The sequence below is a fragment of the Drosophila miranda genome, chromosome 2 (genome assembly GCF_003369915.1).
Source record: "Drosophila miranda strain MSH22 chromosome 2, D.miranda_PacBio2.1, whole genome shotgun sequence".
NCBI lineage: Eukaryota > Metazoa > Arthropoda > Insecta > Diptera > Drosophilidae > Drosophila > Drosophila miranda.
The window spans coordinates 7,242,209-7,257,307 of record NC_046675.1 but is presented as its reverse complement, the minus strand read 5'-3'; the positions used below and the strand labels follow the sequence as shown (position 1 = coordinate 7,257,307).

General features: G+C 43.8%; 1 protein-coding gene across 1 annotated transcript in view; it reads right to left on the bottom strand.

Moving 5' to 3' along the window:
• Nucleotides 1–15,099, bottom strand: part of LOC108156895 (zinc finger protein jing) — a 34,500-nt gene that overhangs the window by 7,151 nt on the left and 12,250 nt on the right. Inside the window, exons 2-3 of the mRNA XM_033389098.1 lie at nt 11,739–11,825; nt 29–220 (exon numbers count right to left, since the gene is read on the bottom strand). Of these exons, the coding sequence (XP_033244989.1) occupies nt 29–147 (119 nt within the window). The 5' untranslated portion in view covers nt 148–220; nt 11,739–11,825. The remainder of the gene's footprint in view (nt 1–28; nt 221–11,738; nt 11,826–15,099) is intronic.

The window sequence follows — 15,099 nt, the reverse complement described above, 5'->3', positions numbered from 1 at the left end:
TGCTGGCCCCCCCTGCTGCTGCTGCTGCTGCTTGGAGGCGGCCGCTGCTGCGGCTGCCTTGTGCTCGTCCTTGGACTTGAAGCAGTTGGAGCACAGATCCTTCTTCCAAGCATTCTGCGTAAAGTGTGAGCAAATCGAGGACGACATGGTGTTGTTAGCTCTTAGCTGTTTAGCTGTTGCAAGTTCTGGCTGTTACTCCCGAACAGTCTTAGGCCATATTCTGCAAAAGAAAAGAGTAACGAGTAGAGCGTGTGAGTAATGGCTGTTGTTGGTTCATAAACAAAACTTTCTTTCTTTCTACTACGTATTGCACAAGTCCTCAATTAACTTTCACTCTCCTTGCCGCCTGCCGCTTCTGACTCAATATCTCGATTGGGCAACCAGCAAAGGCAGCAATTGCTGGCTCGCTGGTGGCCATGTGGTCATCCAGCAACTGAAATCATTGCCAGCCCAGGCAGACTCTGACAGGCATTTTGGCCAGGCAACAGCTTATCAATCAATCTTCATCTTGATAATGGAATTATTGAAATTTGCAGACAATGATGATGTTGCAAAGACACAGACTTCGTGGACACCTATTTATGGCTTTTGTATTGATTTGGCAAGGATGGGAATAGCCTCCATAATTAACCAACTGTCTTTGTCACATCCATCTTGCCCCGAGCCCCCACCAGATCCCCTCTGCCGCCTGATTGCCTGTTGGGTAATCGCTGACTCTCCGACTGTCTGTGTGTTTTTGTTAGTTAGTTAGTCTTTCTCTTGTCTTTTGGATTTTGTTGCCTGCCTGCAAATGACTTTCCAAACTGCCAGACACCGCCCTGTGCCGCATGCACTTGCAACATGTGCACAAAAACCAAGGAAATTCAAACAAAAATCCACACACAGACCGAAAGCTGAATAATTGATGGCAGAAAATAACTCCAAAGGCAAACTGGTTTCCTTTTTTGGTTTGAAAAATCAACAATTATAATAAATTCTGATTGTTTCCTTCGTCATCTTTTGAAAGTTTCTCTAAAACTAAGCGAATTGTTTGAGAATTTAGTGAACTAATTCAATTAAGTGGCTAGCTTTTATGGGGGAAAATGTGTTCTTACAATGCAATCTGTTACCCTGAAATGTGGGCCAGCTGTTTTGGCCTTTATTCTGTGATTATATCAGCCAATTGCTGTCTGCCTCTATAACAGATCATGTCTGTTTATGAGCTATTGCTGTGGTTTGTATCCACCAAATATGGCTCTCTCTGCGGTGGGAGGCCTATCATTGACAGATCTTAAAGAGCAAATACTCCACCGAATTAAAGGTAGTCACTAGATGTAGATAAGTTCTGTTGTTGGGGTTCCAATTATCCAACACCAAATGATGACTGTCGTATTGGATGCCTCTTGGGCCTTTGTTCTCTTGGGCATTCCTTTCTCCCGCTTTGTTCCCATCAGATCTCATGGGGCGTTTCTTGTGCACCACTTTACTGCCACCTGGCACTAACCAGGCAACAATCTGTATGTCTTTAAGCCATTAACTTCTGTGTATGGCTATAAGTGTCTATATATGTGTGTCACTTGGGCCCAAAAACACGTATTTAAACGCCTAATTGGGAAAGTGTTGCCGGTGCGGTTGCTGTTGCGGCAACACCCACTAAGACAACAATAAAGATGACAACAGCAACTGCAACAACAACAAACGAGCCCATTGCTGCCACAGTTTTGGGGCATCTCTCGGTTCACATTTATCAACGCCAAACACCCAAGGAAAGTTGACCCATTGTTAAGTGTTGCCACGCTTGATTTCTGCATCAGCTGGTGGAGAAGATGCCCCTGCCAGAGCCTGCCACTGCCACTGGTGCTGGTGCTGCCGCTGCTCTGGGGGTCTCCAGTTTTGGGTCAGCGTTTTGACTTGACGTTAATATGCATAAATCTTGGCTTTGTGCAATGCGGTCGCAGCAAACAAATGGCATCAAGGGGTGGGGGGAAGGGGTGCATGGGGTATATGGGGGCAAAGCAGAGCATGGCATGGCCAATTGCATAACTGTGGCTGCTAAATGTTGCTGCCGTGTTTCTCTCTCTCTCTCTCTGCTGCTGCTGCTGCTGCCCCGCATTGTTACACATAAATTGTAGACCGGGCTCGCGGTTTGGTTACCGTTTGCCATTGCTTTTGCGTTTATTTCTGTTACTGTTTTAGTTTTCTGTTTTTTTTTCGTTAATTGTTTGGATTTTGTATCTTTCACTCATTTGCATTTTGCAGTTGCGGCATCGATTGGCCAGTTATTTATGGCCAGGCCAGCGAGTGAGCTGTGCCCATTCTCAGGAAGAGCAGCCCCGCGGATCAGAGATCGCCTAGCCGTCTGCACAGTGCAGTGTTCAATCATCCGGGATATGATTGAGCATAAAAGTGAAACACATTTGGTACGGAGGAGGCGGCGGAGGACACAACAAATTGTGGGGGCCATTTGGCCATATATAGAAGTCGTTTGTCCCACGTTTGTCCTGCTCGCCCGCTGAAGATGGCAAATGGGCAACCTGAAATGGAATGCCACAGAAAACAACAAAACAGACAACATCTTGAGGCTATTTTTCAAGTTTGTCTCTCGGCCTGGCCCAAGGAATGCCGCCGTTGGCCGGCAATGGCGATGCCAAAAGAGATATCAATGCTGCAGCCGGCAAAAGTGTTACACACAAATAAATCTACATAAATTTCCTGCAAGAGCTCTAAACTCCAGACCAAAATGGCTAATTTATGCGGGCCAGGATGTACCAGTGTGGCTGATGCTGGAGGAGAGGACGTGGCTCGTTAGCTGCAAACTCGGTCAGAGCTTAGACAACGACGACGACCTGGCTGACTGACTGACTGACTGACAGACAGTTTGGCGAAAACTGTCAGTGGGCGTTACAAATTAATCGATGCGAACTCTCAGACGGCAGTCCCTGCTGTGGTAGTGGTAGTACGCTTGTATCTGGCCAATTGCCTGACTGCCTGGAAACCCGTTCCCGTTCCATTCCAGCGGCAGCAACCCATTTCGATATTTTGCATTCTGGCATTCTGTATTTGCTTTAATCTGATCGGATCCGTGCGGTGCGGTTGCAGGCAGCCCGAAAACAGTTAGCTTGACCGTCTGCCAATCGAGGCCAACTGGTTTTTGGCCGCACAAAAGTTCTTTGCCAGACTGTTTTGGGCTGCAGTCTGTTTCGGGGCAGGTTTTTCATTAGAGAAGAATCCATGGAATGTTTGGGATCACTGGAGAGAGGCGGAAAGTGGGTTACCATCCGCTGATTCACAGCCAGAACCGAATTTAAATTTAATCATCCATCCACATGTTGATTCGCATTAAAGCTGGAGGAAAGCAAACGAAACGAAACGCCAAAACACGAAATTGAAATGAAATGAAACGAAAGATGAGATGGGATGGAATGGTTGGAAGATCTCCGCAGAGACGGAGAGGCGATGCCCGAGAGAGAGACGAAGTTTGTTCCACATTTGCACGTGAGATTTATGCGTGGCCGAGACAGCGGACTACTTGGCCCCCATTCGGGTGTTTATTTATATATTTATCTTTATGTATACACGAGTATATATATATATAGAAATATGCGCATACACCTGCCAGAGTTCTGGGCCCTCCTTCGCCTCAAGATTATGCAAAACAGCAGTTGACTCCAACAAAAGCTCTTTGAATTGTTTACTTTTGCTTAGACCTCGGGTACAGCTTAAAGCCAAGTTTTTGGCCAAAAAGAATGCCAAATGCTGGGTTGGGCCCCGGCCCGGACCGTCAACGGATGTGGTGGGCGACAGACACACAGGCAAATGTCAAGACGGGTGTTGCCTTTAAAGGCAAACGGCCAATTAGGCGCCGGCAGAGTTGATTGGAGCTGATTGCAGAGACTCCACGCCACTCCACTCCACTCCACTCCATTCCATTCCACTCCATCGTAATAAGCCAGCTTTATGATACGGCTAAATCCACAGCTCAAAGTTCAGGGCCACACTTGCTACCCGGCTCCCTGCACTTTTTACCCTGCCTCCAGGCCAATTAAATTTACAAAAATACAATCCTCTTGTAATTGCGGAGCTCTCAGTTTTTGTGTGGGAAACGCAAACACTGTTTTTGCCAATATTCATTTAAATCAAAGCATGCGCATTGGAATGCAAATTTTTGCCTTTCATTTTCAATGCCATTCCACAGACGAACTTATTACAGTAGTCGCTCAAAAAAAAACACCTGTTTTATTTGGGGAATTACTTGAAAAAAGTGGAAGGAAAAGCTGGAATATTCCATTACAATTTTGGTCATCCATTGAGCATTGTACTACAGTTGAACTTCCATAAGTTGAACCATTGTTATCCAAATAAAAGGTTCGACTTATGGAGACTTTGGCTTATAGAGTTCTATAAAGGTTCATCCGTAGTACAATACCCTATATTCCTAATCAAGATAACAGCCGATCCTTCTGTCTTTCTAATTCTTTCCCGCCTTTTGCTTTAAATTTTAAAGCTATCTTTACGAAGAATTGGCCCCAAGTATTATGGGATTATCGGATCAGTCCAAATATAATAATTTTAGGAATTATCAGTCGTTGTTTAAACAAATTTCAGGTTTTTAAAGAATAAAAATCAACCTCCCACTTATAAAAAATTTGTATAAAATACAGAAAAAACTACCACTTATAAAGAAATCTTATAAAAAACAAAAAAGGTCAAAAAATAGCCAAAAAATAATCTTTTATTAGAAAAAAACTTGTTTTTTTTTTTTAACAACAAACCTAATCCACTCCTGGTTTTATATCCGGAGCGTTAACTGTACGGGTATATGCGAAATATTTATTAGTTTTGAGCTGGCAATTTCCTAGTTCACACGCCTGGTTAGCCTCCGATGGAAGTTTGTTTAATTAAAGCCAACTCAAAAGTTGCCATTAGTAGTTGTTGCTGCCTGGGGTGGGGTTGTGGCAGCTCTCGAGAATTTGCCGGATGTTGGTGCAGGCAGAGGAGAGCAATTTTGTCAACAGGTAATACAACAAACTTGTGTGGCAACAACTACAGGAGGGGGCCAACATCCACAGCAACAACAACAACAACAACAAAGTCCACAGCAGCAATTAAATTGTGAAGAAGTTGTTTGGAGAGACGTTTTAGTGATGGCGGAGGGGGAGAATCAGTGGAGTGCCGCTGGCTCTTGAAAGTCTTTTAAGCATAAACATAGTCGACGACTACCTGCTATAAGTAGGAAAAAAAGTCCCCCCCAAAGCACTGAGCGATTAACATGAAAAGAAGCTGTTAATGTAACCCCAAAAACCCTTAAATGTGGTTGTGGTGCACGGATTTAATATGAATTTAAGAGTCTTTGAATAGATTTCCTGGTTATATGTACTTCCTAGACCACCCAAGACATACCGCAGGTACCTATCCAGCCAGTTGATTGACATATTCTGCCAATGGCAATGGCTTTTGGCCCGATGTCTGCTCCTTATGTTGGGCTGTCAATTACGTTGAGTAACGAGGCTCACAAATCTCCAGTCAAGCTGTCAATAATGCCTGTCATGGCCTGGTCGGGTTGGGTGGGGGGCTTGCCTATCATGTCGGGTTAATTGAAGTTGCTACACTCGATAAACCGATAAACCGATGAACCTCAAAGCCCTCCCTGAGGCAACAGAAAATACATTAACCACTTGGACCCAGGGACCTGGGCCTTGGAGGAGTTGTGGTGTCTATTTTTAGCCTCTCAGTTTATTACGGGGTGAAATGTTTCATGTTCATTCTTGCCAGGAAATTCCAAGGAAGTATGTATAGAAAGAGTGTGAGTGGGAGTGAGCGAACGAGAGGGAGTGCTTTAATCAAGCGAATCCCGCAAATGGTTGGCTTTGTACATAAATTTATGCTTGTGAGCACCCACATCTAGCCCTCTCTCTTCCGCTCTCGCCTCCATTCAGTGTTGCAGAAAATAAAAGAGTGTCATAAAGAGAGGGGAAGAGTGGGAGAGAGCAAGCAGGCAATGTGTATTTCAAGGTTAAGTTCCCAGGCCGTCTTCGTTTTCATTCGCGCTTTTGTTGTTGTTGTTCGTTTTGCTGCGTGACGCAGACAAAGCCGTACAGCCAAGAGAGGGGGGTGAGCAGAAGTCTAAAAGAATAAAGCAAAAGGAAGCAGAAGCAGAAGCAGAAGCATAGGAACAGAAGATTAACAAATGAAAACGCATTCATTGATGCTCCAACTGCAACTGTTGTTGTCAGGCAACCAAATTGCAGTCGGTGCTCCTCTGTCGGGAGAGATGGCAGCGGGCCGACCACGAAGGCGTAAAGCACGCACGAGCCTCGGGTTTTTGAAACACACGAAGGCGCACGACGAAAAAAAGAGAAGAGAACGCAAACTGCCTCGAACATGAACAAACATGATTAAGCGCGGCCTTATTGCAGTTCGACTTCGAGCATTTTTCTGCATTCTTTTCATAAAATAAAGCGTTTGCTTAGCGGAATAAACGATAGAATGAAAGCAATAATATAACAAGTTCTTATTGCACTTCGACTATATAATTGATGATCCCAAAATATTGGGAACTCCTTCTGTAGAGCGCAGGGCATTCGCATAGAACAAGCTCCTATGAATCTACTTCTAATACCCAATATAATCTAAGAATTCTTTTTATCCAATTTCTGTAAAGAAACACCGTATATCAATGACTGTTTTCCCCAATGAAACTGTATCTTGGTTGCTTTTGGTCCCAGTTTCAGTAGTTTGCTGCTCAGCCATGCACGGCACGGACTCAGCTCCCATGAAAAATCAAAAGCACTCACGATATGGACTTTGGCACCCAGGGATCACCATCTCCAGAAGGGGTTGCCTGTTGCCTTTTGCTGCATCTTTTTTGTCTTCTTCTTTCATTCTGACACGCACATGTGTTGCCGCAACATCTTGCTTAATTAAAAAAAGAGTTACCCCTGCCCTGCCCTGCCGTGCCCCATCTTGAGGCAACAAAATGTGTCGCTTACTGGCGAGCGGCATCCGATTTCCACTTTGTATCCGCGTCTGTGTGCTTCTTCCACAAGGGTGCAACGAGCAACAGCTGTGGCAGGCATCGTAACTTTATTTTATGACAAAAGCCCCACTAAACTTATGGCACTCTCCCCCTACCCCCTAGGAGAGGGTCTCTTAGTTGCTATCCTCTTTCTCTCTCTAGAGTTTTGGCATAATTTTTAATAACACGCTGTTAAAATGTTTTATGAGGCGTACAAAGTCTTTGAGAACTTCTCATTTGATCACATTAGAAACCAAATAAAAAGGAAAACCTGTTGCGTGGGATAATTTGGTTTTTTGGGGGCTTGGGCTTAACATTCCCCCAATTTGTTGGCCAATTTGTAATTGCTGGCCAGCTCCATTTGTTGCCTGTCAAGCCGCAGCTCCAGCCACAACTCCAGCTTCCAGTCATGTTGCAGTGTTGTCCATGAGTCATGCACGAAGCAGGAACATAGTTTTTTTCTTGTGGTTACCAAACAGCTGCAACTGCAAAGGAGTTGGGGCCCAGGCTTTCCGGTTTCCAAACGTCCAATCTTGGCCAGGAACAATAAACGCCCAGGAACCATTCGGTTTTCGGTACGGCTTCAACTACCTGTTTCCTCTGTTGAACACTTTTCAGTCATCTGGAGACCTTTTGTGGCAAGGCAGTGGGTTTTTGTGTTGTTTTTAGTGGATTTTGAATGCTGTTTCTGTGACTTTTATTGCAAATTTAGAATGAAATACCACCAAAGCAAAGGCAACAAATCATAAAAGCTGTGCAATTCGAGACTGAGTCAAAAGAGAGAGAGAGAGACGAGAACAAGTTGCCAATTTGGGTTGAGCAACCAGCCAACACACACACAAATGTCTGGCACCGGTCTAAAGCGAATGTCTAGGCGGGGGCTGTGCCGTGGAGGAGAAGGGTCTGCCGGTCTACCGGTCTGCCGAAAGGCCCATGTAATTGTATGCCAAAGGTCGACAGCTGTATTGCATTTGGAAAAGGCAAACAAACAGCCGATGGACGGACTTTGAGAGACCTGAAAGGCAAATACATGTACGAGTAGATGTACTGTGGAATAGAACAACAATCTATGCTTTGAAATTGTTTGGGGGGATTTACAGCCACACAAAAGTCTTGCAAATATTACGTATACGCATGGATGCAGTGCTGGCTGCGTGGCATCGCAAGGCCAGACGAGCACAAAAGAGACAGCAGAAGCCCACACACACACATTTCTGATGAATGACGTGGCAACATGTGGCAGCACAACAAAAGAAAGTCAGTAAGCCATTGTGAGGCCTGAGCCAAGTTCAAAGTTCAATGGAAGATGTGACAACAGCAGCGGCACAACTGCAACATGTTGACAGCGACAAGCAATTAGCAGAGACAGCGAGAGAAATGCTAAGAGAAAGAGGTGCTGCGGCTGGGCCAGGGCTTGGGTCTGTGCTGCTGGACTGTGGCAGGGGCAGGGGGCAGCGGGGCAGATTGGTGTCTTCGGCTGACGTAAGTTCAACTGCAGGGCAAAGCGCGCAAATCAATTTGCATTTGCATTTGGCGAGTGGAGTCGAGTCGAGTCGCGTCGAGTCTTGTCTTTGGGCAATGAACCTGCCGCACAAGGCATGCATTAAATAATCATAAATAACTTTTTCCTAGCTCTTACCACACACACACACAGTCAAGCGACGTTGCAACTTGGGGGCAATATGCGCTTTCCTTCTTTTGTTTTCGTGGTAGAAAGCTGGGGGAATCCAGGCCTGATGGCTGAACGCTGAACGCTGAAGGCAGGCTCGTGGGAAATTAAATCAATTGAACTGCAACCGAAACCACAACCCCAACCCCAACCCCTGTTTGAACTTGGTTTTAATTAATCAGTGCAGTGCAGCCTTTCGAAAGTTTGGTCAGCATAATGGAATGGAATTGCTGTCTCTCTGCCACAGCCACTGCCACCAGGGACACGCCCAGCACAAAAGTTGTTTGTTTTTCCCGTTGTTTGACATTTAATTGGCATTAATTACCCCCTCGACCGGCCTCCCCACCCACCCCTCTCTTTTGGCCCCCATCCCCATCTGCCTCTAGCCATGGCCACAACTTTCACTGTTGCGCCTACACCGAAAATGGCCAAGAGATAGCCAAAGAGGAGTGGAGTGGCATGTGGCCACGACAATTGACAGTTTTCAATTGAGGCATTCCACGCCACTCGGGCCTCTCTCGTGGCAGCTGCTTATCGCGGACCGCCATCTAGCGGCAGGCAGCCGCACACAAGAAACCATTATCATTTTGACAGGCAGCCATTAGATAAAAACCATTAGAGATGGTCCACAACGGATCAATTCAGGATCTTACACTCACGACTAATAATCGTAAGAATTATAATTTTTATAATAACAATTAGTTTTGATTTAAAAAATCATAAATAAATCTTTCTTTTAATTCTAGAATATTTATACATCAAAATTAAAATTAAAAAAATGGAAATTAAAATTTATTTCTGTTTTTTATTAATAAAATCATAAAAAAAGTATATTTTTAATTCTTGAATTTTTGTAAAAACAGATAAAATTATATAATGAAAATTTAAATTTATTTTTGTTTTTTATTAATAAAATAAAAAATAAAAAAATTTTAGTTCTTGAATGCTCAAATTAAAAAATTGGAAATTAAAATTTATTTCTGTTTTTTATTAATAAAATCATAAATTTAATATTTTTAATTCTTGAATTGTTGTAAAGATAGATAAAATTCAAAAATGGAAATTAAAATTCATCTTTGATTTTTATTATTTTTTTAAAAATAATAAAAATAAAAATATTGGAAAAAAATAATTAATTGTATTTTTTATTAAAATCAGAAATAAATTTCAATTTCCATTCTTTAATGTATTAAAAAATTAAATAAAATTATATAATTTTTTAGTTCTTTCCTTTAATTATTTCTACTGAAGTATGTAGATGGTCGTAACTCAAGGCATATTCTGCTTGGAATGTAAAGCACGGAGAAGGAGTACTCGATCGTCGTCTCACAAGAAGACAAAATGGTCGAAAATGCTCGCTTTCGTGAGTCAAATTCATGCTCTAAGGTGGTTGCAATAAATCATAAAAAAATTGCAGTAGAAATATCTCCCCGATGGTCTTGCAGCACGAACCCGCAGAAAATCACAGTCCATTTCCATCTCTAAAATGGAACGCAGTCGCAGCAACAGGCTTGCAACAGATGGCGATAAATGTGGAGTGACATTTCGCCCTCCATTAGAGATCTCCACACATTTCTCAGGAGTAGGAGGAGGCTTGGGAGGAGGAGTGGGAGGACTGCTACTGCTCCGCCATTTGATTGAGAATGTTGCATGCCTGGGGCTCATTTAACCCATTTGCTGGGCCAACAATTTAGCACCTAATAATTGGCTACCCACTAAAAAGCAGCAACAGAATCAGGGCCCGAAATGCGGTCATTAATTAATAAACAGTTCCGCCACATAAACGCGGTGCCACAAATCAGCGGGCGGGCGGCAGCAAGTTGGCCGCACACGTGTGCAACATGTCACCTGGAGAATGGTGTGCCCTGACATGCAACATTAATGGTGTTGTTGCTACAAAAGATTTTCCATGGAGTCACAGGGGAGACAGACAGACAGTGGGTGGAGCAGCGACAATTACGAAAGCTATCGACTAGAGGGATACCCACTGACTACCCAATCTTTGAGCGATTGGAAGTTGAACTAAATATCTTTTAAAATGTGGGACTCATTAAGTGTCTTCCTGTGCCTGTTGCATGCATCATACCCCAAGAAATACTATGCCACTCTTGGGTTTAAAAATAGAAGAGAAATTCCCGTAAAATAAATTCTCTTTCAAGCGAAATGAGAGATGAGTACAACAAAATCAGATAAGTGGATAAATTTGTCTTGCTTTGTTTCCTCCTCCTCCTCCTCTGTCTTTCCTACCGTTTTGGTCTTGGCCCGGAGTGTAGCCGTAATTTTGTTAGAAATGGAAAGTTTTATTGTCTGCCATCATTCGAAAGCAAATCTCTCAGACTAAACGATGCCGCAGTGGCAGCTGGGGATTTTGTTTTTGGCCGGTTTTTCCTTTTGTTTCTAGCTTGAAGAAAAGTAAATCTGAAAATCTATTCAATTGTGACGCCACAATGGAGTGGCCTCTCTTTTTACACTTTTTATGGCCAAGTTGTACAATAAATTTTCTATGAAATTAGATTTATCTAGGCATTAGATATACTATATGATCTGTAGAAACTTTTTCCCAAGAAACTTTCTTGGAGGAAGAGTTCATTGGCATTCGCATAATTTGTGCTTCATTTAACACACACAAACACACATTAAAGCAATTAAAGTTCATAATTAAAGACACAATAGATTGAATGTTGCCGTTTAGGCCCGTCAGCCATTGTTTTGGCCTATTCCTATTCCTATTCCTACTCCGACATATTGCATTTTGCAATCTTTGCATGCCATTTCCAGTCAATTGCCAGACAGCAATGTGGTTGAATTTCTTCCTGGTGTTTGCCAGAGCCTGGGACCCATCCCCAGTGCCTCTCCACACCTGACAACACATTGTTAGTCGCCTCGAATTACCAGTGTTTTTTTTTTCTTTTTTTGTGTGGCATGGGATGGGAGCCCTGCCAATTGGCATGCCACTGCCACTTTGCTGTACATGCAACGAAAGTGTAAATTATAGATAGCCAACAACAGCGGCGCTTACCAAGTTACGTTTCGGTTACGCATTTTTGCATTCTGTGTGAAAATTTTCCCTCTTACCTGCTTGAACTTTTGGCCCCACTGTCACGTTTTTCCCTGTCTCTATCGATTGGCTCACTTGGGGCTGGCTTGTCCGGTTTTTCCTCTCTGCAAAGGGAGATATTAAGCAATCCGTAAGAAAAGGAAACATAAAAATTGAGTTTGAGATTGTCGTCAATCGGTGGCAGTTCAATGGCCGGCAGGCGAGCGCGCGCTCAAAATCGAATTACAAAATGTTTTAAGGCGCCGGCTATCCCTCCATCGGTTGGGTTTTGGCCAACCAATGACCCGAATTCAATGCACGTCGAGCTCATATTTCATGAGCCTGCAACCAGCTCTCAAGTGCCTGGCATTTCGGGGCAGTTAATCGATCAGCCCCACAGCACACCACCACCCTCCACACCTCAGTCCTCCCCAGACGAAAATATTTATTGTCATTCCGTTGGGAGCCGGTCTGGGCGCAGACCAAGTTGCAGTCGGAGCTCTGTACGGGTTAAGCGAGAGAGAGAGAACTGTTTGTTCATCAAGGTTAACCTGGCCAAGTGGTAAGTGGCTGGCTTTTATGGCACACTTGTTCTAGACTGGAGTCTGGGGATTGGCTGTAAATCTAATTTTTTAATGCCAATTATTGTGTCTCGCAAAGTGTGACCGCTGCAAGGCCGCCTTAGACCTGTATCTATTTGCATTTTTAGCGTTTGAAACTCAAATGGCAATCAATATGACAGTTGCAGGTGGAACGGAGAATGGCCCCCCCTCCCCCCAAGTGCAACATTATCGCTTATCGACTCTGATTCCGATTCGAAAGTGACTTTTAATTCTTGGTAATGCTCTGAAGAGATAATTAGCTTCGAGAGAAATTCCACTTGTGGCTGAAAGATTGGCAAATCCATTCAAGTGTTGCCCGGAATGGGTGTTAGCCGGAATGGGTGTTAGCCGGCATGGGAGTGGGGCCCGATGGTGGTTGAGCAGAGGATAGAAACAGAACTTTTGTGTTCGTTCGGCAGAAACATAAACTTTTGGCTTTTGTTATGGGATTCAACGGAATTTCCAAGAGAGCTCCAAATGGAGTCGGTTTTGGAGAGAGAGGGGCACAGGGGGCGTAGCGGAAGCGGGAGTGATAATAAAACAACACCGAAGGTCATTACTGGAAAAACGGGTTTTTCTCGTCTGGGGTCTCTCTTTCTCTCTCTCTCTCTCTCTCTCTCTCTGTCTGTGAGTGAGTAAGCATTTAGCATTAAAATACCGTTGGGATTATGGCGTTTGAATATGCATGGGCGATGCTGCCGCTGCCACTGCCACTGCTGGGGGCACCTCTCCATCTCCACCTCCCTCTCCCTTTTCCTCGGTGGCATAACAAGTTCGCCTTAATAGTCAACGCGTTAAATGCTGCCAGTTTTGCAGCTCAACGTTGCCGTTGCCGTTGCAGTTGCATCTGCATAAATTATGCACCCAAAGCCATTTGCAAAATTGTCATTCATCGTTGAGGCGACAGCAACCGGCGACCGGCGACAGCAATGATGTTGATGGGCTGGAAATGGAGATGCGGATGGGGATGGCGATGGGGAAGGAGCTGATGATGGCGCTGGAGATGACAGGCCGTAGAGCCCACGCCAGGTTAATGCCTTCTTCCTAGATCTGGTTATTGCTGCATTCACGCCATCAAAGGTCAAAGTGGGTGACGAAATGCTGCCACTCAAGCAGGAAGGGGATTATGCCTCCCAAAACAGAAAATGGATTATAAACAGCTTTGACGGCTGTTGATGGAAGTCTGTTCCCGTTTTGGTCTTCACTAAAATTAAAGTATTTTATCTTCCAGCACAGTCCCCAAAGATGTTTCTACCAAGCTCATTGGAAACAGCAGGAAGAAGATTCGAGAAATGCTTGGAACGTGACAGACAGGCCCCCATGAAGGGCGAAATTCCACAAAATTTGGAAGATACGAGAAATTTGCTAATGGAAAACCATTAAGAAGGCTCATAACTAATAGATTGCAGACAATATTTTACCACCCGATCATTATGATAGGTAGATTTTAGATAGATTTGTATATATTCATATATATGTGTATATATACACACCTGGCTTTCAAGTACTATTAATTCCAAGAGAAAGGAGCTTTTGAACCAATCCTTTTAGGGTCCCATGAGGCTCCGGGTTTTCCGATGTTCTATTTAGTCTTTTTTATGAATATTATTTAAGATTGGTTATGATTGCAATGGTCGCTGTGCTGAGTAAAAATAATTTGACAACGAATTAATTGACGTCGATCGCTGAGGCTGGCGGTTCTCTCCTCTCTTTGTTCTACGGCCGCTTCTAGTCTCTCTCTCTGTTACTTGCTCTGTTGCTTGCTATGCTGCTTGCTATGTTGCTTGCTCTGTTACTTGCGCTGCTACGTGCTCTGTTACATTCACTGCTGCTTGCTCTGTTACGTTCGCTGCTGCTTGCTGTGTTTCTTGCTCTGCTACCTGCTCTGTAACCTGCTCTGCTACTTGCTCTGTTACTTGAGCTGCAAATAGCTCTGTTAATCTGTTATTTGCTCTGCTACTTGCGCTGCTACTTGCTCTGTTATCTCAACAGACTCTGTTGCTCTCTGTGGCTTCCTACCAAATCTTTAAGCATGCAAATAACATGAGTTATGTTAATGTCGCGGCACGTGGATCTCAATTCACCCTCACACAGCGTTTTCCGTACTGCTTTCAAATAGAAACAAAGTAGAATGAGTATCGCCTGAATATACTCAAAAAAGTCTTTAATAATTTTGTTCGCTTAAATGTGTGCTCATTCCCTGAAATTTTGTTTATCTGGCAACCTGCAGATTTATGGAAGCATAAACTCTTACAACTTTCAAGTAAAATTGTTCTTTTACTGTTTTTAAGCTTTACGTTTTCAGGCTTTTTTTTATTGCTTTCCAACACCAATAATTTCATATTTGTCTGTAAATTGGCTTTGCATTCTGTTTGGCTTTCGAATTCGTAGATTTTTACATAAGTCACAGTCGAAGCGAAGAGCTCGCGATGGCTTTTTATTTGAAAATAACTGTAAGTGTCATCAGAAAACAGTTAACCGGTTCTAAAAACTCACTCTTCGAGGCGGCTGCACAGCTCAGAGGCGTAGCCGAGGGGGGGACCATGGACCATGGACCATGGTAATAATTAAAATGATTGGAATTCCACAACTTCTCGTAAAGATACATAGAGATACCTCTGCTGATCCCATGAATACCCGCTTATGACACCTTCTTGTGGATGGACGGTGGCAGAAAACCCGTTGCCGTTCTCTGCTAACCGTTAAGTGACCAAAGCCAAAGCCAAAGCCCCCAATGCAATTCAAATGCAGATGCGTCGCGCAGTGTGTCATTGCCACTGCTGCCACTGCTGCAACT